The 24,533-nt window shown below is 41.8% G+C and overlaps 2 protein-coding genes across 7 annotated transcripts in view; both read left to right on the top strand.

The window, feature by feature from the left end:
* The first annotated feature begins 109 nt into the window (after positions 1 to 109).
* On the top strand, positions 110 to 4,869 carry cenpq (centromere protein Q). 6 transcript variants are annotated; one of them, XM_061227110.1, is made up of 9 exons: positions 110 to 157; positions 845 to 931; positions 1,042 to 1,099; positions 1,489 to 1,591; positions 1,748 to 1,816; positions 2,416 to 2,551; positions 2,807 to 2,926; positions 3,925 to 4,002; positions 4,080 to 4,869. In XM_061227110.1, exons 1-9 carry the CDS (start codon positions 134 to 136, stop codon positions 4,263 to 4,265), a joined length of 861 nt encoding a protein of 286 aa, XP_061083094.1. In that variant the 5' UTR covers positions 110 to 133; the 3' UTR covers positions 4,266 to 4,869. The 6 variants fall into 6 exon arrangements, with proteins under 6 accessions (XP_061083094.1, XP_061083096.1, XP_061083098.1 ...); XM_061227112.1 differs by having other exon boundaries at positions 133 to 177; positions 4,080 to 4,867; XM_061227114.1 differs by lacking the exon at positions 110 to 157 and adding an exon at positions 168 to 177 and having other exon boundaries at positions 829 to 931; positions 4,080 to 4,868.
* A 15,536-nt stretch (positions 4,870 to 20,405) lies between these two features.
* mrpl39 (mitochondrial ribosomal protein L39) overlaps positions 20,406 to 24,533 on the top strand; it is a 4,520-nt gene continuing 392 nt past the window's right edge. The window contains exons 1-9 of the mRNA XM_061226766.1: positions 20,406 to 20,620; positions 21,341 to 21,547; positions 21,815 to 21,954; positions 22,297 to 22,396; positions 22,623 to 22,690; positions 22,842 to 22,954; positions 23,240 to 23,305; positions 23,821 to 23,974; positions 24,520 to 24,533. The exon at positions 24,520 to 24,533 is cut by the window's right edge and continues 34 nt beyond it. Of these exons, the coding sequence (XP_061082750.1) occupies positions 20,581 to 20,620; positions 21,341 to 21,547; positions 21,815 to 21,954; positions 22,297 to 22,396; positions 22,623 to 22,690; positions 22,842 to 22,954; positions 23,240 to 23,305; positions 23,821 to 23,974; positions 24,520 to 24,533 (902 nt within the window). The 5' untranslated portion in view covers positions 20,406 to 20,580. The remainder of the gene's footprint in view (positions 20,621 to 21,340; positions 21,548 to 21,814; positions 21,955 to 22,296; positions 22,397 to 22,622; positions 22,691 to 22,841; positions 22,955 to 23,239; positions 23,306 to 23,820; positions 23,975 to 24,519) is intronic.

The following is a 24,533-nucleotide window of genomic DNA, read 5'->3' as shown; positions in this document are numbered from 1 at the left end:
ATATAGGGTCCCCTGGATGCCTTTGAGGCTGGGTCTCCGGATTGCAAACCGCTAATCTTAAATAAATCTGTGAACTGTGCCCTTACCAATATGGCCCCCGCCCGGGAACCAATCCTAGAATTGATTTCGACACATGCGCAGTACGATTAATTTGAAGGTAAATTTGCCGCGAAACTGGTGAGTTTTACTTTGCTAATGCCAATATTATTTGCGTCGAGTAGTTTGATTAAGGATTAGCTAGCTAATTAGGTGACAACTCGTACATACAACAAACATAGCACCGAAGTATAGTTAACTTAGCTAGCTAACACTTGGTTTAGAGGAGATGGATATTCATACGCTAAAAAACATTAGCGTCGCTAGCTGCATTACCTAGTATAGTAACCGTAATGTAATTAGTTAAATTACGTTGTATTGGCCCGCTGATGGTAAAGAAGTGTCACTGATGATAGTGATGTAGACGAACGGTGAAATTAACTTTTGCGTTAACTTTCGTATACATTATTTATACAACTAGCTAGCTAATTACGAAATATGGTTAAAATGTCTAAATTACCTCCAAACTATTTGTAATGTAGTGTAGTAATATTTATGTTCTTTTAATTGAATAGCTAGCTCACATGCCAGGGATGTTCCACAGACAAACATAATATGTTCGTCCTTAAGCTCACTTGTAGTTAATTCAGTTTAACATGATAAAACATATCGTTATAGTTTATATATGGGACATATATTTTCCTTCAGACTTTGCCAATCTCATTTTTGAAATGTACTTCAAATATTTGAAATTTGATTATCTTTTCCATAAATTAATCAATTAAGACTTAGCTTGACTCTTCCCCAGGTCACCATGAAGCCCACCCGAGGGTCTGAACGGGCCTCGACGAAAGGACCCAAAACAAGCAGGAAGAGGGGTCAGAAGGGGTCACAGGTGAGAGAGGCTGAGGGTCGGGGGTATGGGACAGGTGACGGACTGCAGAGGAAAGAGATACACACAGGTGTAGAGGAGGAAGGACCCCTGATAACCCGTCTCTGTTCTAGGATGGGGGACCCAGCAGAAAGAAGACCCAAACCCAACAGCAATGCCAGAAGAAGCGGGGTAAGTGGGTGATGGACAAGGATCCCCCACCTCCCAAAAAAAAAAAAAAAAAAAGAGCTGGTGTAGGGATGGTTTAATAATGCAGCCTTTAGACTACAATTGAAGCATATGCCATCACCATACATTGCAATTAATGTAGGATGATAACTCTGTCCTGGGGCATCAAACATGAGCAGGTATTTGTTATTATCTTGTTATTGAACAATAAAGGTTTTGAGAAAATAAATTAGTTAAATTCATTAAGTCATTAAGTCTTTTTCTTACACAGCTGGTATTTTCAACACTATATTATAGTTAATATTGTATATTGTATAATAAGCATACAGAGAACATTCAATTCAATTTCCTATTTGCCTACTTTTCTATATCATCCCTTCTCTATTGTCCAGTGGGAAATGATGCTGCTAGGAAGGTCAAAGGTCAAGAGAAGTGGACATTGCTGCCCAAGACCTCCATTACAGCTCTGGAGAGCATTTTAGATTTGTCAATACTGTGAGTGACTTTTTTGTGTGTTACATACACTGCTACCTCTTGTCTTAATTGCTATATACAATTGTGGGTAAGAACTACCAGGGTTTTCAGTTACTTGAGTACATTTTCCGGTTTTGTTCACTGCCACATTCTGCACTCTGTCACTCCCTGTCTCAGGTCTGCTCTTACCATGAGAAGGAAGGACAAAGATCAATCTCAGAGTCACCTTAACCAAATGAAGGATAGGTGAGACACCTTCACCAACCCACCATGGGCAGTTACTGTAACTGTTTCAAGACTGATTAAGTGGTGCAAAAATCAACTAGTTAACTAATTGTTGTATTATTAATGTCTAGAAATGTTCCTCCACGTACATTTTTGCAGATACTCTTATCCAGAGTCAGAAATCTCTGTTTGGTTTTTACTCCAATACAATCCATTTATACAGTTGGATATTTACTGAAGCAATGCTCCAATGAGTATCAAATCTGCAATATTAGAGTTACAGAGTTACCTAGCTTATACTACGCTATGGAGATGTAGTGTTGTAACTGGAGTTGAGCTTGTAAAAACGATGATACCTGTCTACTTCCAAACTGTAGCAAGTGCTGAATTCATTACTCACAGCAAAGCAACTCTGGCACTGCACCCGTTGAGTTGTCTTAGCCAACAGGTGTCACTATTGAATCATGAGCCCTGCTTCAACGTAAGTGCATTGTCACCTATTGAAATTAGGGTTTGCCATTCAACAAATTATTTATCCAGTTGGGTCGTGTTATTGCAATGGGAAACCTGGGAGAGAATGATTGGGACTTATTAATTTGGTCCTAATGTGACCGTGGCAGATTTCTGGCCAGCTGTGCGCAGCTCAAAGTGCCCCCCCGGAACCGGAAAGTAGGTGGCATGCTCCAGGTGTCCCGCCTTCACCAAGCAGAGAGCAAGAAGACTGCAGTGGGCAGAAGAACCCTACAGGCGCTTGAGGTGAAATGGGGGGAGGGGCACAGGAGAGAAAAATGAAAGAAAGACATGTGAGAGAAAGAGGTGGAGAGGGGACAGAGAGAGAAGGGGAGGGAGAGCTTGGAGACTCGTGGATACTTGCATGGCTCCCCAGTCGCTTGGGGGATAGCAGGGTGTAGATGTTACTGTTGAATGTGTGTGTGTGTGTGTGTGTGTGTGTGTTACCAGGATGAAGTGAGTACCGTTGTGTGTAATGTAATTGAATATGTGTTTTGCCAGGATGAGGTGGGCTCAGTAGTTGGGGCTCTGGAGCAGATAGAGGGGAGGATGGAAAATTTGGACGAGGAGACCAGGATTCTGAGACGCAAGCTGGAGGACGAAGAGGAAGGTGCCCAGGAGGTACCTCTACGTCTTACTCTGCTCATCTCAAATGCTCACCTGACATCTTGCAGGCCCTACTCTGCCATGGCCTTGCAAATCCCAAATACTGAGCCAGGGTCTAATATCTCAGATATTCAATCCTGGGTATTTTAGTAAACCTCAAATCAGTTTCAGTATTTTCGTAGACCTCAGATACTGAAGTCTGGGCCTGAAGATTAGATCCCTGATTTCATCAAAGGGTACTTTTGTCTGGCTTACCTTATTGATGGACAGTGGGGGTAATGGTCTTATGACACTGTAGTGTGCATTATTGTTCTGCAGTGGGTTGGTTGCATTTTCTCCTGGATTAGTTAAGTATTATTTGTTTGCCTGCTGATTCTAAATTCAGTTTAGTTGTCATTTTAGTGTTCTGTTGTGTACTTGTTTGTTTGTTAGCTATTACAAGTGGTGTTTATTTAGATTCAGTGAAACTGGGTTAGGTGTTTGTTTCTCTCAGGTAAGCTAGGCTATTAAGTTAGGCTATTGTTTTACTGGCTGGCAGGCCACAGCTTTTGTTGTAGGAGGAGCCAATACTTTGCACCCTGCTCAGGCTATTAGTACTGGCACACCTGAACTCACTTCAGTGTGCATTATTGTTCTGCAGTGGGTTGGTTGCATTTTCTGTATTCGGCGTCAGTGTTACTTAAGCAGTTGTGTAGCGCACCAGCGGTAGCGGTGCGCTACACCCTCCTGATTTACTCCGCCCCCCCCTTCTGATACCCCTATCCCTGTCTAACCCCAACACCCCCCCCCCAAATTTTTTTTTTTTTTTCCTAGTTCTGGATGTGATGCTTTGACTTGTGGTAGAACCTATGCACTTGTAAGTCGCTTTGGATTAAAAGCGTCTGCCAAATGACTAAAATGTAAATGTAAATGTAAATGTAGTGTGAGACAGGCTTGACTGAGTGCTGGTGTACGACCAGGTGAAATGTGCTTTTATGAACATTGTCTGTTTTCCTTCCTCTTACTATCTGTAGATCCTGCAGCTGTCAGGGAGAGGTGTCCTGAACCTGCCTGCCTTGCCCCCGCATGTGACAAGAGAGCTCCCCTTGCAGGTGAGGAGGTCACAATGCAGAGGTTTTAGCAACTGAGAATCAGTTGCTAAAACCTGGTGACCTGTTTCTTTGCACAGGAGCGGATGGTGAAAGACCCTGATGTGGCCGCCCGTCTGGCATCCGTGCTCCAGAGCTCAGGGGAGGTGAGAGATGTGATGGCCTTCCTGGAGCTGGCACACAAACAGGCTGACCTTCTGCTCAACACTCTGGGACCCACAAACCCTGAGGACTCCCATACCAGGAACATACAGGGCGGTAACTAGCCCCCAGAAGAAGAACAGCCCTCCCTTAACTACTGTTCCAACCCTTAACTCTGAAACGCCACCAAAGCCACACGCCCTGCCCTTGTGACATCACAACGCCTGTCCTGGTGCACCAAAGGATGTTGACTCTGGTATTTCTCATTGCACAACTTTTTTGCAGTGCATCTCTTCTCTTCAACAGTGAGAGTTATGGTATTAGCATCTTTCATAGTTAAATTCAGGTATCTCAATCCTAGCTTGATCTCTGAATGTTCCAGGATGATATGGCAGTGCAGCTGGAGAGAACTGTAGCTGTTTGTATAGAAGTTTTCTTTAAGTTTATATTCAGATTCAGTTTATGTATAACGCTAGAAATAGTTTAGAGATGAAATTGCATGAAGAACAAATCACAAGTGTTTCGGGACTTTAGAGATCTTCACAAAGCCTGAACTGATGGATTAGGTGGCACATTTCTCATTTTATTTTTCTCAGGTTTAGGTGATGACAGACCTTGGCATCTAAGAACGAAAGGACTTTGTAATATGTATCTTTACGTTAACTCAATAAATTGCAGCTGAGATATAACCTCCTATATTAAGTTGTTCTGTTCATTCAAGTTGTCTTTTTGTGTTCTCTACATCGGCATATTAAAATAAACATCTTACAATATTGGTGAAGCCTTTACCTTGACTTGAATTTGCTCAAATTGCCAAGTAGACACCCACTTTGCTACCATATTGCCCAAACCTAGCTGAAAAAGGACAGCCTCATTAATCAGCACAGCTGATCTTAAATAGGCCCACAATTAGTCTCACCTGGGAATATTCCAATCAATCAGCTGCCTACAAGACACGGTGCACACTAATACAGCAACCAGGGCCCTTTTTCATATACGTTGCTAACTCTGTTAGCCCGATTAGATTGTTCATATTTTGAGATAAACTCAGGACATTCGATTTCATAAAGGGATTTCACAATTTAGACCACAGGTGTCAAACTCCAGTCCTGGAGGGCCGCAGTGTGCTGGTTTTTGGGATGTTCTCGGCACCTGTGGTTCATTCAAGTCATTGATTGAAAGAATCCACACAAGGCCTTAATTGACAGCTGATTGTAAGGAAACCCCAAAAACCTGCAGCCACTGCGGCCCCCTGGGAATTCAGTTTGACACCCCTGATTTAGACGGTCTTTTTGCTGGGACAACAGTGTCTTAAGCACAAACCTGCGAAACTCCAGGTTTAAGGTTAAGTTAGGAGGATAACATGTACGTAGCCTATATAACCACATGGTGAAATCACACTGAGACAGTAGAAATGAGCTCAGCTGTTGTTTGTGAGGTTCTTTTGAAGAACAAACTGTCTTTGTAAGAAGAGTTGGGATGTGAATGTTTTTTTAGAACGACAAGACCTTTTAATGCTATGAGCACCTCTGATTTAGTCGTGAGGGAACTATTTCCCTGTAAAATTATAGTAAAGTACTGGCAGCTGTGGTCACCAGTATTTTACTGTCAATACTGTAATTTATTTCAACAGTTAATTACTGTAAAATGTATTGCAGTAATCTACTGTAGAATATAAAGTGTACTGTTTAATACTGTAGCTAGACTTTCCAGTAATATACCATGCACACAGTTAACAGTAACAGATAATGACACAACAATTTCTAAAATTAAAATTAAAATAATAAAAACTACTGCAAATTACAGACACGTACTGTAAATAACAATGGACTTTAATCTCTGTGATCCAGAATTGAGATCTAAAAATGATCAGTTCTGGGGTCTTAAAAAATCATAACCACAAAAACACCTAACCCAAAAGAGGATGAGGCAAGTGACATTTTTATGGAACAGAACATTTATTAAAAGGAAGCAATGTTTGACAAATTGCAATTATGTAATATGTTTTAGAAACCTACAGAAAATCATTTAAAATTTGACGTTTTTAAAACTAAAAACTAAAAATTTCTCAGGACAAATTATAGTCTAATGATATGTTTAAAAATTATTTGAACTCAATGTTAAAAAAGAAAATTGGGTGTCAACCAAGGAAAAGTTAGGAGGATTTCCTTGGTCAAACAGGTCAAAAATAACAACAGTTGGTGACAGAAACTGTGAAGAAAACCCCCGATACATCAGTCAGTGATATCACAAACAATCTCCACAGTGCTGGGGTGAAGGTATTTCAATCAACTGTTCAAAGAAGACTTAAGAAGTAGTAAGAATCAGAAGGCAAGATTGCAAAGAAGTACAGAGATGACCCACAAAAGTTCTGGAACAAAGTTTTATGGACTGATGAGACCAAGCTTAACCTCTACCAAAGTGATAGAAAGGCCAAAGTGTGGAGAAAGAAGGGATCTACTCATGATCCAAAACATACAAGCTCATCTGTGAAGCACGATGGAGGAAGTGTCATGGCTTGGGCTTGCATGGCTGCTTCTGGAGTGGGCTCACTATTCTTTATTGATAATGTAACTCATGATGGTAGCAGCAGGATGAATGCAGTAGTCTACAGAAACATTTTGTCTGCCAGCCTACCAAGAAATGCATCCAAACTAATTGGGAGGAACTTCATCATGTACCAAGACAATGGCCCAAAATACAACATACAACATTATTAGGGAGAAAAGGTTGTTAAGGTTTTAGACATTTACATTTTTTACATTTTAGTCATTTGGCAGACGCTTTTAATCCAAAGCAACTTACAAGTGCATAGGTTCTACCATAAGTCAAAGCATCACATCCAGAAACTAGCAAAATACACATGAAATAGACTGGCCAAGTCAATCACCAGACCTTAACCCAATTGAGCATGAATTTCATTTCTGAAGAGGTGATTGGAGGGCAAAACCCCCTGAAACAAACAATAACTGAAAAAGGCTGCAGTAAAAGCCTGGATGTTCTAAGTAGTTTAACACATCTAGGTGTAAATACCAGGAAATAAAAGCTGAAATTCTCTGGTCTTGTGTTTATCTTATCTCAACCACAAATGTATTCAGTGTATTGCAAAAATTGGCCTTACTGTTCCAATAGAGGGACTGGGGGACTGTACCTAAGTAAACTTTATACCTTTTCCAGAAAATCCCTCACTGGAACTATGTATATATTTGTTCAGGTCTTCTCTTCTGTGTAATCACAAATCACATTTGAATGAATGTTCTATGAGGTACTCCATCAAGAGTCCATGACTACAACATGTGCATGAATATTCTGCAAAACTGTTCCTACTCCATTCCTCACTTACGCAGTATCAGACAATGGTATTCAACATTAGAAAAGCAGTGTATATAATCATAATAGAAAAAAGTTACAATAATTACTTATATAATTACAATGCTTGCATCGGCATTGAGTATCAGTCCCTCGGGTGACTCAGTGAAGTGGGGCCATCAAGAGCTGAATGACATGCAGTGTCAAGTCACCATTTTCTCTCTGGGACAAGACAGCCTGGACATCTTTGGTCTTTATTTTGTTCGGAAATACTCCACAATTCCATTTCCGCATTCCTCAATCGCCAGCTCCAAGGCGAGGAGGACAGGCACATCGGTGAGTAACTCAAAATGAGAAAAGATTCCCTTTTGCGTAAATAGATAAGGCCACTTGATTTGCAAATCAGCAACAGATGGTGCTGGGATCTCCTTTATATGTCTGCGCTGAAGACTGAATGTGGTCTTCATGAGACCTGTCACTTATACCCTCTCTCCTCCATGAATGCCATCCTGGCTGTAAATGCTCTCTAGCCTTTGGCGCTTCTCCTCCATTGTCCTGTGAGTTTCTTCTGGAGGGAGTTCTGGCTGAAATCTGGTACATCCATATGTATCAGTTGGGGCCCTGCTAATAGTCCAGCTATTCCACAGGGTCCTGATGATCTGTACCTTTGAAAGCTCCCAGAGCGGTTGATGTTCTCAATTCTTGTTTTAAGTTGAGACGAGAGAGGTAAACCCTCGATGACATCTCCACTTGATGTCATATCGGCAAAGTATTTGGATACTGACGAGTTATATGCTGACAGATTGTGAAACACTGTGAATGAGTGGGATTAGCCTCATACTTTCTAAATTCATCTGCAAGGATTTGTATGGTCAGGAGTAGGTCTTCTGCCATTTGAAATGGCTGTCTGTCTTCCTTTGGCATCTTATCCCATAGGACTTGAAATGTTTCTGGCCATGTCTTGGGTATGCTTGATGAACCAGCACTGCTTGTGAAGGACTGGAGAAAGGCGGCAGATATTTTGAGTCACATGGGAAAACCTGGAGATCCAATATGATTGTGGTAGTTTCTGAAACAAATAAACAGGCTTATGTGAATAAATATGAGTAAAACATTCATTTATCTCTAATAATTTGTGCCGCATACCTGCAAATCACTATCAGAAATACTATGAATCACTTATTTGGTTGTCAATTGACAATTAAAAATACAGCAGTTACCAGTTCAATCTAGCTAAATCCTACCTTTATAGGTTCACATTTTTTTACATTGAGCGTATCAAGCAATACATGCCTATCTGCATTGAAAGGATCATTAAGTTTCTATAATTATTCTTCATTACATTACATTATTGGCATTTGGCAGACGCTCTTATCCAGAGCGACGTACAGCTGATTAGACTAAGCAGGAGACAATCCTCCCATGGAGCAATGCAGGGTTAAGGGCTTGCTCAAGGGCCCAACGGCTGTGCGGATCTTATTGTGGCTACACCGGGATTAGAACCACCGACCTTGCATGTCCCAGTCATTCACCTTAACCACTATGTGACAGGCCGCCCTGTCAATAATGGCCAGAAATAGATCTCTTCCATAGTCCATAGTCCCTCATTATCAAAAATACTTATAATATTTAGTTGAAGCCATTAGATTTTAGAATATTTGCAGTTGCTGAAATTTGGAATGCATTTTTAATGTGGATATATCACTTAATTTGAAATTGCTTTAAGAAGTTATCTCTTTGTTGGCCAGTATGACTTGTTTCAATATACATATGGACATGTAAATGTTGCTTTAGGACTAAAACATTATTAGTAACTACCTCATTTGAATGTCTCCAGCAGTTTTCGTTGTTGAATAACAGGCAGCAGGTCTATGATGTCCTCTTGCTGGACATACTTAAGATCTTCTACTGACTCGACCCCAGAACTTTCTAATGTAGAAACAAGCCTCAGACAGACTGGGCATAGCCTTGAGGATGATCTCCTTTATAGTGTCACCTAAGGATGACATTGATCTAAAAAGTCCAATGGTGAAGCATTAGCAGCGGTATACCCCAAACCATATATTCTGGCAGTGGGTAAAAATCAAGCAGTTCCTCTTGTTTGACACAACATTAGGATTTTAGCATGGGTATAGTATGATAGGCATCAATGAAAGGAAGAAGAACAGCCTGGTGTTCACTGATAAAGTAAACTACAGAGTTTTTATGCACTTTTTATGCACTTTTTTAATTTAAAAATGAATTAATTTCATTCAATTTCCAATCAACTGGTCATCCTTATGACCTATTACAACAAACATTTTGCTCCTATATTTTGTCCCTTTCACAGTCACATCATGAGCAATCAGAGTATTTACAGGATCAAAGTCAAGATGTTCAACTGACTGTTGCATATCCTCATAGTAATCCCTCAAGAAAAACTCTGTGCCCCTGTCAAACACAACATCTGGTGGAAAGAGAATGTCAGAACTTAGAAATACCTGCAAAAGCTGATGCCTTTCAGCAAGAGTTTGACAAAGATTTATGAAGTCATACAACTTCCTCGCACACTGCTTGAAATAAGTGTGTTTGCTTTCAAGTCATAATGTCCAAAGGTGGATCAATAGCCCAAACTGAACTATGAGTTATGGATAGTGACATAGATAGTGATGCTTGGGTTTTAGTGGATGATCCCCTAAAGTTTGCTTTCTGATTTGCAAATACTCCTCTATCAAAACTTGTAAGTATGCAATCTGACCAGTGGAAATTTCCAGAGCACAAATAACGTTAACAATCTCTCTGAGCAGTAAAATTAGCTGCTAAACTTCACTGTCGGCTGCTTTTTTTATTTTGTCACCAATCAGCACTGGTAGCATCCTGAGAAAACAAAAGTTCTGCACTGCATGTCCAGAGAGTTTCCCAGTGCCTGGATTTACCTCAGAAGGTTTATTGCTGGCGTCATTACCAAGATATGATTTATGCACCGATTCAGCTCAAGGTAAGAAAAGTGTTTCTCTTTTGTAACAAGGTGATTAATATACAAGGCCAAATCAGAAGAAACAATGCCCCGGGCCAAGACAGGGAAGTAATCCAGGCTGGCAAACATTAAAGTGAGCAAGCTCATTGAAGATTGAGTCAAATTTGACACCTCTAACACCACTTGCTTCAACATTGTGTGTCTGTGCTTGGACATGCTCTTGATATGATTCTGCTGTGCGATTAGGACCTTTGGCAAGAGGATCTGCCAAAAATGTGTGTTTATCAATTTCACAATATCTGCAGAAATTCAAGGTCCTGCCAAAATGCTCAACAAAGCCCCCAATACTGTGTGAACCCAAATTGTCACCTGCAATGGCACACAGGGTTCCTTTGCCGATCTGGCCATCAGGCAAGGTCATGCAACTTACGTCAAGATTTTTGAAGTATTTCACAAGAGAGCCAAACACAAGATCCTGGCCTGGTAAAGAATGACACTCAATGCTGTTTCCTTCAATATTTGTGCCATCCCACACATCCTGAAGCACTTCATCAGTTCTCATGGCAGTTTTTATTTGCTTGTGTTGCTCCCACACTGACTTATGCTGCAAGAGAGACTCAATGGTGTTCTTCAGAGGAATATACTGTGGAAAGCACCCTACTCATTCTGGCCAAGACAGATGGATACTGGATCAACATAACTGAAGCTGTTTTTTTTTTTTTTGTGTTTCTCCTGTGATCTGTTTGGAGTGTCTGGGTATTACAAGCCCTGAAAAGATCCTCACTTTTTAAGGTATCAGTCACGGTGCCTATATCTGCTTCTGGAAGCCCAAGAGAGACTAGCTTTTCTTTAAGTTTGAAAAGCAGATTGACTTATGGCATGTATTTCTTGATAGTCTTCAATGATAGTTTGAATAGTAGAGGATGGAAGGAGCAGTTCCGCTTGTAATTTCAAATAAAACAAAGCTAAGTTGGTCTTTGTCTGCATCCTCTGGGAAAATATCTTTATTGACTAAATTGACTGGGAGCATCTGGCTCTGCATCATGATACTCATCATGACTTTCATAGGAGCAGCTTGGATTTACTGAGGCTACAAGTGGCCATCAGACTTTCTTCAGAAGAATCTTTATGCCTTCTTGACATATGCAATGTAAATATAGACTTAACTGTAAAGCTCTGCCTGCATTGGTGGAAAGGGCATGGAACAGTTTTCCCCTCTTTGATATGAGTTTTCAGATGGGAGAAAATACTCTCACACTTAGCACTACAGAAGTCAACATGACATGTTCAATCGTTTGCACTTCCCACATCAGTCCTATGCTGATACATGTGGTACTTAAAGGCTGAAAACTTACAAAATGCTCTACTGCATTCATGAAAACCACACTTGAACCACACATTAGCCAAATAACTGTGCCTCACATATGTCAATATATTGCCACATGTCTTGGAACAAATGTTGCATGTTATCATTTTTGTGTGTTCATTGCCAGCAGTACAAAGCAAATTTTCACTTGTCTAACACCAGTGACCAAAGCTTTATTCTTGATCATGGAGTAAATTAATGTTCACATATCTACAGTATAAAACAGAGGCGGATAACTGGCTGCATCTTGTATCAAGTACAAAAAACATTGCAACTTTCATGAAGTCCATATTCACTGACTGAAATGGATCCTTACTCACATGCAAGGCTGAAACAAAATAAAATACCAGCAGTTACTTTAATAGCTAACTATCAAAGGAAAAAAAACACCCTCGCTACTGCAGCAAAATACACTATTAATTAATATTGGTTAATATTAGGCAGGTCTTACATTAATGTTAACTGACTAAAGTGTCAGGTGTACCAGCGCTATCTCACTATCTGAAAATTCACTGACAAATGCTTGCTAATTAAAATGATAAATTATATAAAATTATAAATTATATCTCAGAAATTGGGTAATCAGATTCACAAATGTAATTTTAATTTCTCTGGATGATGTTACTGACCTTTTTGTTGGTTTCAAGTTAATTCTATAATTGTGCTGGCATTATTAGAAAGCAAATCAGTCTTATTACGAATTGAATTGGTCTGCAAATACCTGCCAGGTCCTATCTCATGTTGGCTGCTCAGGCTATGTTTGATTTGCGAGTAAAAGACAACATAGATTATATTATGAGAGTTTTAAATATATTGCTTTGTGCCGTGCTCCTGAAGTTTAAAAAATGATTGTTTTTCATCTTGTGCACCCAAGATAAAAATACTTTTTGGAATTTATGGGTGCAAGCCTACTTTAGGCAATTTTTATGTGGGCAAAGCCCACCTCCGGCTGTCTACATAAGGAGTATGATCCTTTTTTCGCATGTGATTCATCTGCACTTTATAGCACAGTGGGTGCGCACAGTTATCTGAGATGATTTGACGCTAGACTCACTAATTAAATTGTAGTTCACGTTTATGAAGTAGAGTGAAAGGCTCAAATTATCCTAAATTGTTCAAGCGACGTATATGAAACTGGGCCCAGTTCTCAGAAATGGTGACTCAAGCTTATTATGCAAACATTTGTAAATGGAATATATCTGCAAAAACCCCACACATGTAGCCTTTCTCTATAGCAGTTGTGGGCAATTCCAATCCTGCCGGTCTTAGTGCAGGTTTTTGTTTCCACAATTTACCCTGGCTAAATAATCGAATTGGTTCTAAACACCAACACTGGCAAAACAATTTGGGCTATTTCAATAATTAAGACCAGAAGTTGGCATGAAAACCAGAAACATATACGGCCCTCTTCTGCTCTAGAGCAGGGAATCTCAAATCTGGCCCTCAAATCCAAATCTGGCCTTGGTTTTCCTTCTTCCAAGGTAATTAACTGAACAAGCAGTGCTCCTGATTGGTCAGACTAGCTTGACTCCCAGGTAAAGGGAGGGTGGAAAAGCAGCAGATCTTGGCCGTTGAGGACCATGATTTCAGTAATAGGGCCCTACAGTAAAGGCTAATCCAGCACACACAGGCACACTGGGTCCTTCTTGGGTCTGTGACTGGCACTAGGTGGTCATCTGGGTACTGAACGGGATGGCAGAGTATGGGGAGGTGACCTCTCTGGCACAGTGATGATACTGCATAAACAGCAATGGGACCATATCCTATATCCTTCACAGCTATAAGTATACAACAGAAGTGAGATCTGGGTCTAATACGTAATTGTTTTGGATTCAGATACTTTTCCATGCTTTACTGAGCTTATCTGGTATATTGGAACATAAGGAAGACTCTCAAAAAGTCCTCTTGGTTGGCTCAGTTGCTCCAGGAAAGATCAATCAAGCACAGAAAAGTATTTGAATCCAAAACAATTATGCATTTGACCCAGGTCTGATGGAAGTACATGAGTAGTTTGTGGAAAGAGTGTTGTTAAAGAATCGCATGGCAACTGATCAACAACACATCTGTGTGGCACATCCTGTAGCAGACCTCTCCCTCTCCGCTGATCCACACACACCGTCTTTCTGAATCTCGTTTTCACTCACAATCACTTTCTCATGTTCATGTACCTCCCTAAAAGACACGGTTTCAGAGAGAGATTTTGAGATTTTGGGCACACAAGCACCTGGTAACTGGATGCTGTTTTACGTACACCATAGAGAGGAGGATGTGACATCAGCCGTTTGTGCCTGTCGTGCCTATTTCCTACACACGTTGGGGAAATGAGGTCAACACCACCAACGTGGAACTTTCACTAATCTTTTTTTCACGGAAATACGTAAGAAATTGTATGTGTATTTTTGACAGCCAGCATTGCGGCATTTGCGGGAGGGAGAAAAAAACAATGGTTCTGTATCATAGGAAATACTACCACTCACACACACACACGCACTCATGTACGCATGCACGCATGCGCACACACACACACATACAGTGCCAGTCTAAGTTTGGACACACCTTGCCCTTTTCATGATTTTTTGATTTATGTATTAATTCCACTCTTTGTAATCAAGCAATTCATGTGTCATCAAGGGTCCAAGGTATCAGATGAGCCTCAAACCATCCTGCTGCTGCCAGATATGCTGTAGATACTACAAGGGACATTTCTCATGACTAATTTTCCTGTTGAACTCAATGGAAGGAGAAACAACCCTTGAAATATCTACTGTATATCTAGTAGCAGCATGGTTGTTTGAGACTGGTTTGATACCTCGGACCCTTGATGACTTAAAGCCATTTAGCCAACAAATGTGTTCTATACTGTATCAGTGTAATTTACAGCCGAATCTAGTCCCACCCCCCAATTCCCATAGAGATCCATTCAAATGCAAAGAGTTACAGTATCACTTGTAGAACAACCTGAGAACAAGATATCCAGACTCTGGTGATGTTCATTGGTCACAGAAATCAGGAAGTCATACTATGCAATGGATATGCAACCAAATACAAAACATGACTATTTTATTTGACATTATGTTAAATTGTCTCGAATATTGAAATGGGGGGCTATGTATAAAAAGTGCTGTAATTACTACATGGTAATCAAATATGAGAATCTGCACTTTGGCCACATATGCTTACAAACAGTAGAAATAAAACATTCATCAAGAAATCCAGAAAAAGGCAAGGTGTTTCCAAACTTTTGACTGGTACTGTATACACGCACACACACACACACACACACACACACACACACACACATACATACACACACTCACGCACACACACACACACACACATGCACACACACTCACACACACACGCACACTCACACACACACATATACACACACTCACACACATACATATATACACTCACACACACGCACACAAGCACACACTCAAACGCACACACACATGCACACACACTCTCACGTACACACTCACACACACACACACACTCACACTCACTCACACACAGACACGCACACACACCCAGAAGAGTAGACAATGATTGGGATTTGATCCTAGTCTTAACGCCATCAGATGGTGGGGCTGTTGGTGGAATTCACCCTGTGCTCTGGGGAGTGCACCAGCGCATCTTCAGACTGCACTCTGAGTCATCAGAGGTCAGGCTGGAGAGACCCAGTAAGACAGAGAGAGCTCTGGGACAGCCCCTTCATACGTGCGGAAATTTGCAGCATGCCACGCTGCCCACAGATCTTCCTCTCTAGGCTTCAGGCGATGACTAATTTGCATTTATGTCTATGCTATATACTTAACTGTTTAACACTGGGATGGATTTACAGCTGCAGATTTTAGTGTACTCCTCAAATAAATTATATTTTGAAAGGAGATTCTCTAAACTAAACTAAACTCAATTCAACTAAATGTAATCTGTGTCCACAAAAGTCCTTATAAATCCTTGAACCCCTGGTTTGAAGCACTGTGTTCAACCCATGGTGGGACCGTTTAAAAATATATATCCCCAAACAGTATATGGCATATCTTCAAATAGCTGAGAGGCGCTGTGTTATGAAATATAGGAATGAAATCCAAATTTCTGCTTTTGTCTGATGGAGATCATTTGAAAGAGTGCTAACTAACCCATAATCCATAAAACAAACCCGGTGTTGACTATTAACATACCATCTCTCCAAAATACCCTACGCTGTTACCTAAAGAATGGCTGTTTAACCCAATACAGAAACATGTGAAAATGAATTTGGAAGGTCTAATGGGTATTTTTACTGGGGTATTTACCAGAAAGTATTCCAGGAAGCAGCAGTGGCAGCGATGCTGTACCCGGAGGGAGGGAGATGCACATTGCAGTTGATGCTGTCATAAAGCGTTTAGTCCCGAAACGGTGGCAACTTCCTGTTTGTGAGGGGAATTTTGGATGAGTCATTGGTACCTGTTGGTATAAAAGAGGGAGGGGTGTCAGCGATCTGGTCCTTTACAACAGATGGAGCGAAGAGAGAGAGAGAGGCTGGAGAGGAAATGTTACAATAAATCAGATTGTGTGTATGTGTGTTTAAGAGAGAGAGAGAACATTGGAGAGTGAATGTATGTGTGTCAGAGAGAGAGAGAGAGAGAGAACACTGTATATTGAATGTCTGTGTGTCAGAGAGAGAGAATTGAGGTTTAGTGCGGAAGTGTGCACTCCAGCCTGAAAGAGGACGTTGTGGCTGTGGGTTGGTGCAGGTAAAGTGATCTGCCGTCTTTCCTCCTTTCTCTTCTGTGAGTGCGCCGATTGAAAACAGGCTCAACAGACATGTGCTGCTTCTCTGCTTGTGATCCGTTCTCACACATAGAATATGCAGTGTGGAGAGGGCCTCATTTCTATACCCCGAGGCGGATCTATCATACCTCAGCACTGCTTCATCTGACTGCGCGTGCCAGATGCCAGATCAGCCATGTTCAATGATTAGATCTAAGCTTATGAGTAAATGTTCTGCATTCTACCACCCTGTTCAGATTGTTCATGTAACAAAGACAAAAATTAATTCATTTTGAAGACAACAGTTTCAAAAACTCCTGCTATCAAAATCTGTGTGTGTGTGTAAGAGTGTGTATGTGCCAATTATTCATTTAAGGTACAGTATATGCATATCTTCTTGATTAATCAAATGTGTCTCTTATTCATATGCTACTAGACTGCTAACAAGGCAAGTCAATTATAGATATAGCTGTGTAGCTTTTATGCTGTTTGGTCCACACTATCACATCAGCTATATTAGTCATCTCATATCTCCGAGAGAAGAGAAACAGCAGGGGTCAGGATCTGACTATGTGAGACTAATAAACCAGAAGACAAGAGAACATTTTTTGCTATTTGTTTTGCAATATTCCAGGGGAAAAGACCAGGGGAAATTCCAAGTGACTCCTGGATAATCCAGGAGAGCTGGCAACATTGCATTGATGCTTCTGCTTTCCTCTTGTTACAGGCTTGTCACCGCAGCTCATTCCCAGCCCACGGGCGGACCTTGTGTGTGACACACCCAGCTCAGGGTTAATGCTAATCGTGATAGGGGTGGTTCTGTGAAGGACTCCTGCCCGTTAGCATTAGCCCTGCACTGGGGTGAAACTTCAACAACGGGGGGATGCACACAGAGGACAAACAGGATGCAAATGCTTTTCCAAGAGGAATGTGACATCACAAAATGCAACAGTCCAACAAAGGAGCAATTTTAATTCAACTAAAGGGCAATACTAATAGCAGACATCCAGATTCCAACCAGCACATTTATGCATGGCTGGAGATTACCCTTATTCATGTAAATGAGAGAAGTAAAGAGGAATTTAAAGGAGCTCCATAACACAGAAGAATGACTGATTACTCACAATTCCTGTCCATCCAGGAGACCTATTCACATTTTTGTCAGGATTGTCACCTTCTAATTATTTACATAATTAAATCCTGATGTATCATAATGAATCTCCCTGTTTCCATCCATGTGGTTCTCTGGCATCAGTCAGCACAATATAAAATCACTGTCTAGACTATAAACCCAGGCTGCCAAACCCTCTTCCTGGAGATCACGCAGGTTTTCATTTCAACCCCAATTTGGCACATGTGACTCTACTAATTAGCAGCTCCTCCAGACGTCTAGTTGTTGAATGAGGTGTGCTTTGTTAGGGTTGGAGTGAAAACCTACAAAACGATTGCTCTCCAGGAACAGGGTTGGACAGCTCTGCTTTAGCTGTTGAATGAAGGGTGCATTGTTAGGGTTGGAGTGAAAGCCTACAGGACGGAAGATTTCCAGGAACAGGGTTTTACAGCCCTGCTCTAGGTGTTGAATGAGGGGTGCTTTGTTAGGGTCAGAGTGAAAACCTACAGGGCGGTAGATCTCCAGGAACAGGGCTGGACAGCCCTGCTTTAAACATGGGATAGCATTGAATGTCTGTCTGCTTTTGTAACCTCAAATATAATACAATAAAATAAAATATCTGAGGAAGACCCATCTCACTGTAAGGTATGTTCTCTCCAGTTGTATAGCTGAGGAAGAGTGATTGCATCATTCTTACCATTTCATTCTTTATGTATTGACCAGCGCATACTGTAAATGCATACATATACAGATATTGACTACTTGCTGACAATGTTATATCATCCCAGCATATCAGTCATGCACCATGAACAAATATTAATAAGTCATGTAGAGCAATCGCAATAACTCATTATTTAACAGCCATCCCATAGAATAGGATATATACAGTTAAATAACACGATTAGTGCAGTCATTCCCCTTCATTATATGGGTTTTCCCTGGCTACATTGCTGCTGTTGTACAATATGTTTTTACAGTGTGTTTGTGTGGCAATTTTCAACAATATTGTTAGATATTTATAAGAGTAAATAAGTAGAGGGAAGACTGAAGTAAATAAATCTTAGCCCTGCATTAAACTGCTGGAGCGGTTTCCTATGTTGGAATGCAGTGGATGGTTTCTCCATTACAACTGCAAGGTACTTTATGGTGTGTAACAGGAAGGCATACCTGATTCTTCCCTATGAACAGGCAATGTTACTATTTGACTCTTCCAACAAAAAAACACTTGCAATTATGCAACACTTCCCCCACTTATCTGGATTTCTTTCACAAGCACCTGATTCCAAGGAAATAGTTATCTTTAATGCCAATATATCACCAAATGAATTTGTATGTATGTATTAGCCCCTGGTGAAGAAACATCATAAACCAGCATAGGTTCCCAGCTGGTTAAGACTAGTTTATTTTTGGTCTATTTCTGGGCAGTGCTGGCTTTATATTTCTTTAATCACTGTCAGTACTTCTGTTGAATATTTATTCTGTCAAGAGGGTAAAAGCATATGTCCGATCCAGGTCTGATCAGTGTGCCTGAAGTGACTTTCTTACACTTACATTTATATACTTAACATACACTCAGTGAGCACTTTATTAGATATTTATTACTTATTTCTTGGACTTCTACTGCTGTAGCCTATCCACTTTGATTTATGATGCGTTATGTGTTCAGAGATGCTCTTCTGTATACCACTGTTGTAATGTGTGGTTATTTGAGTTACTGTCTCCTTCCTGTCCTCTTTGATCAGTCTGGCCATTCTCCTCTGACCTCTCTCATTAACAAGGTGTTTCTGTCAGCAGAACTGCTGCTCAGTGGATTATTATTATTATTATTTTGCACCATTCTTTGAAAACTCTAGAGACGCGAGGGGCGACATGGGCGAGGGGCGACATGGCTCAGGCAGTAAGAGCAGTCGTCTCATTGGCTCAGGCAGTAAGAGCAGTCGTCTCATTGGCTCAGGCAGTAAGAGCAGTCGTCTCATTGGTTCAGGCAGTAAGAGCAGTCGTCTCATTGGCTCAGGCAGTAAGAGCAGTCGTCTCATTGGCTCAGGCAGTAAGAGCAGTAGTCTCATTGGCTCAGGCAGTAAGAGCAGTCGTCTGGCAGTCGGAGGGTTGCCGGTTCAATCACCCGCCCAGGCTGTGGCGAAGTGTCCCTGAGCAAGACACCTAACCCCTAAATGCTCCTGACGAGCTGGTTGGTGCCTTGCATCGCACCCAATCACTGTTGGTGTGTGAGTGTGAGTTTGTGTATGAATGGGTGAATGAGAAGCATCAATTTTACAGCGCTTTGGATAAATACCAACCATTTACTATTTAGACTACTGTGTGTGAAAAACCCAGGAGATCTGCCACCAAAAATCATTCCACGGTCACAGTCACTTCGATCACATTTTTTCTCCATTCTAATGGTTGATGTGAACATTAACTGAAGCTCCTGACTTACATGATTGTATGGATTGCACTGCCGCCATACAATTGGCTGATTTGATAATTGCATGAATAAGCAGGTGTAATAAAGTAAAAATGTTAGTCTGCTTCATACAGCATATCACTGTAAATATCACCTTTTTTTAAAATACTTTAAATACTCCTGTAAATATTTAGGACTATATAACCTGTAGTGTAACGTGTATGTGAGTAAGCAGAAGACGTGACATTAGATTACATACAAAGCTTAGGTAATGCGCGAAAATCATTTTCTTTACATCGCATGCTGTACAACCCGTTCTGTTTCCAACAGTAGGAACGCGTAGTTAAAGGGATATCGAGTACTGGGGTCTACACGGAAATATTTAAGTGCTGCAACCATGTCGAGTTCCAGGAGGCATGTTAGGTTACGAGAAGTTAGATTTTGATTCCAGAAACGACTTCATTGCTCAAATATTCCACAAAGCGGAGCCTCTTAACGTCCAGGAAATATTCAGGGAATAAAATATTTCCTGAGCCATGATGGCCTTTAAATCTGTGTGTCGTGTATTCTATCGCCGTGAGTATAGCATCCATTCCGCCCTTATTCTCTCGTCAGTGGGACCTAATTTAATGTAGCTAGGTAGCAAGCAAGCAAGCAAGCTAGCTATGATCTGACCTTGGTCTATCGATTCACATATCGCAGTGACGCGTAGATACATGGTTGCAGAATTCAGTCTGGTTCAACTAGGTTATACAGTAAATAGATTTCGCCAACGAAACATCAACCCCTAGATGGGCATTAGATGTCTACCCGCAAATCAATACTCTGTCTTAACCTTTTTACTGAAAAGTTAACGTTATCAAGTTAACACCATGAAAGTCACATATAACAGATACTTTAGCGATACAGTGGATCAAAAATCACTGTGGAATGAATGGTAGAAAGCCATTCCGAATAACACTAGCTAGCCAGCTGCTTTAGGCTTCCGAGCAATATCTGATGGCTCCGAGTCAGACGATGGTTGGAGCTGCAGACATTGTGATTCAAGACAGAGAATATTAATACTTTAAAAATATTTTTTTATGATAACACAAGCTTTAATGGTGAACGGACAGCTACAAATACTTGACAGTACAATGAATATAAATGTAAAGTGCATGAATGTATAAGTACTGTGATGCATGCTGAAAAAGGCTGTTAAAGTGTGCTTTGCTCAATGCTATAGTCGCACGTCTCGTGAACCAGGCGTTCATGTTCAGGTAAAGCCTACGAGTGCACGTGTCCTCCCGTCCGCAGGGCTGGTGTCCAGCGCAGCAGAGGCGAGGATCCCGGCTGCAGAGCTGCGCAGGCTGCGCAGTGCAGTGTTCTCCAGGGAGCAGGAGAGGCAGCGGGCGCTCGTCACGCGCACGGAGAAGATCGAGGTGACGATGCAGTGTCCCGGCCTTCAGGGGTCGCTGCTCGTCATGAACAAGGGCGTGTCCACCCCTCATAGCTGCGCACGCCGTGAGTACATCCCGAAGGAGCGTGTGAGCCTCAGACCTGGGTCAAATACGGAACGGTTTTGGATTCAGATACTGTCGCTTTACTGAGCTGGTGTACTGGAACCTGGAATAAGATGCTCTCAAGTGTAAACCCCGTCTTCTGGTCCTCTTGTTTGGCTCAATTGCACCAGACAAGATCAATCGCACAGAAAAGTATTTGGTCTGGTGCGTGTACGTGCTGTGATGGTGTTTGTCGACAGTAAGTACAGTAAACGCCTCTCTGTTGCAGACCTGACAGAGTGGCATGTGGACAGCTCTGCACTGGCCCTGGTGGACGGTGAGCCTTGGCCGATGCACCGCCCCCTGACACAGTCCTGCTCGCTGACCCTGCTCACCTTCAAAGACCAGGACCCTGTCCTGGTGAACCAGGTACCAGTCCTCCTGTCCATTTATGAACTATTTGATGAGTAGGTTCTTTGGAATGTTTTTCTTTTTCAAAATTCCAAGTCGGTGTTCTAGAACTCCATTGCTTTCAGTGACCAGTAGTGATTGTTCCATCAGCATTACAAACTTTTGCTAAGAACTTTGTAGTGGCATATTGGTGATCTTACATTCTAAAGGGTTCACGGTCTGATTCCCTACTCTGTCATCTATTGGTGGTCAGATTCCCTCTCTCTCAGTGTTGTGCTAATGATGAGTTTCTGGTTTGTCATGCTGATCCCCATATACTTTTGTGTGAACTGCCTCTGGTTTGGTGTCCTTTTGTCACAGGCGTACTGGCGTTCCTGTGCAGCCCTCCTGGGGCAGGTGCTTGAAAACGCCTTCAAAGAGGAGTTCACCATAGAGCTGCTGAGGAGCCCTGAGCTGCCAGGTCTGCAACCATCACACGACCACAAACAACCGCCACACGACCAAAAACAAGCATAACCCGATCGCAAACGACCGTCACCCGATCGCAAACGACAACAGGAAACGGCAGTCACACAACAGGAAACAACCATCACACCACCACACGTCAACTACCGAATGTCATAGTTTCTCACCCATATTTTCTTTTTTCTTCCATCCCTCCATTTGTTTCTTCTCGTCCCCCACAGTGACCTCGGGGTCATTTTGCTGTGATCTGGTTCTGGACCCTCGATTAGATGCCTGGACTCCCTCAGAAGTAAGTCTACTTGTAGTTGCGTTGTGTTACGTATGTGTGTTCTGCGTGTGTATGTATGTATGTATGTGTGTGTGTGTGTATATGCGTTATTGTGGTACCGAGTAGTGACTGACTGACTGACATTGATTGACTGACCTGCGCTTGTCTGTAGGAGGCGCTGCGCTCTCTGACGCGTGACGCTCAGCAGCTGATTCACCAGAACTTGCCCTGGGAGCCTCTGGAGGTGCTGCCCCCTGTGGCCCTGGAGGCCTTCACTCACAGCCGGTACTGCACTCCATCTCTCCCTCTGGCGTTCTGCTCTTCCTTCTCTCACTTTCTCTACATCCTACTCTCCATCTCTCCCTCTGGCGTTCTGCTCTTCCTTCTCTCACTTTCTCCACCCTACTCTCCATCTCTCCCTCTGGCATTCTGTTCTTCCATCCCTCCTTTTGTGCTTCTCTGCATCTATCTCATGCACACGAGCACGCGCACGCGCACACACACACACACACACACACACCAATGCATAGTACATCACGCGGGTGACTGCCCCTCCCTGTTCCTGTGCAGGTGTAAGCAGGAGGAGGTGGAGGAGATGGTGGCCGAGAGTCCCAGTGGTACCGTGACGCTGTACAGGTGAGCGCGTTAGTACTCCTGCGTTAGTTATGCAATGTTATAATATATTAATAATAGAATGAGACTACTATTTGCAGGACATTTCATATCAATAATGTGCTAATGTATGTTTTAAGGTGTAATGAAGTACTTTCACAATCAATAAATACTTGTAATATGAAAAATGTGGAAATAAAGATGTTTGTTCGCCATATGCTGTTTTGTGCTTGTAGTTCCCATTTGGCACCATCTAATTCAGTTGCCTTTTCACTGTGACACAGTAATCCTTTTTACTTTTCACTGTGACACAGTAAGCCTTTTTACTTTTCAATCTGCACACAGCAGTATTCTGTCAAACAAGGATAGTAGGTGGAATCAAACAGCCGCTTCATTCAATGTACTTGACCAAGACTGAATCAAGGCACTGTGGTAGCTAGCCACCTTGACCTGCAAAGTTAACTAGCTGAGCAGCTTGTTTCCAGGTAAATGTGTGTCTAGCTATCTGTCATTTCTCCTCCCCTCTACTCTTCTTTCAGATGCGGGGACCACGTTTTGCTGAGTGGGGGCCCCCTTGTGGCCAGAACAGGGTTGTGCTCTCAGTATGAAGTGACTGCCATACACAATTTAGGCCCTGGAGAGAGAGGCCTTCATCGCCGAGCCCAGGGTCTCTCATTGCCCTTGCAGCTACAGGTATACACACACACACACACACACACACACATCCTTTCGCCCACAGGTATATACACATACACATGTATCCTCACTCTCCCAGCTGCAGGTAGATACACGGTCACCGCTCACACATGCATGTGTCCTGAGTACATTTCACAATAATATCTGATATTTTCTTTGATTTTCATGGTATTTTCTTAGTGACTAATATACTGGGAGCACAAGTAGTTCTGCACGGGAATCACATTGATTTAACAATGGAGGCAGAGTCTGTTTTTGATAATTTCCTGTGACTTGCAACAATGCCAGTTTAACCAAGGAGCTAACTTATTACTGCTGACTATGCATTTCACATTATATAATTTGCCCACTTCTGCTTTACTGCAGAAACTGTGCCCATCATTGTGTGCGTGCGCTTTTGTGTTCTTGTATTCCTATCTTTGTGGGGACATTTGTGCCTCTGTATTTGTTTTATCGTTTTTGTGTGTGTGAGTGCATGTATGTATGTGTGTGTACATTCACTCACTTGCATGTAACTTGCATCCTGTGTCCAACCCTGTTAGGCTCACCACGTAAT

Source organism: Conger conger, chromosome 17, assembly GCF_963514075.1.
Source record: "Conger conger chromosome 17, fConCon1.1, whole genome shotgun sequence".
Lineage (NCBI taxonomy): Eukaryota > Metazoa > Chordata > Actinopteri > Anguilliformes > Congridae > Conger > Conger conger.
The sequence above is the reverse complement of the archived record's forward strand: the minus strand, read 5'-3'. Positions and strand labels throughout refer to the sequence as shown.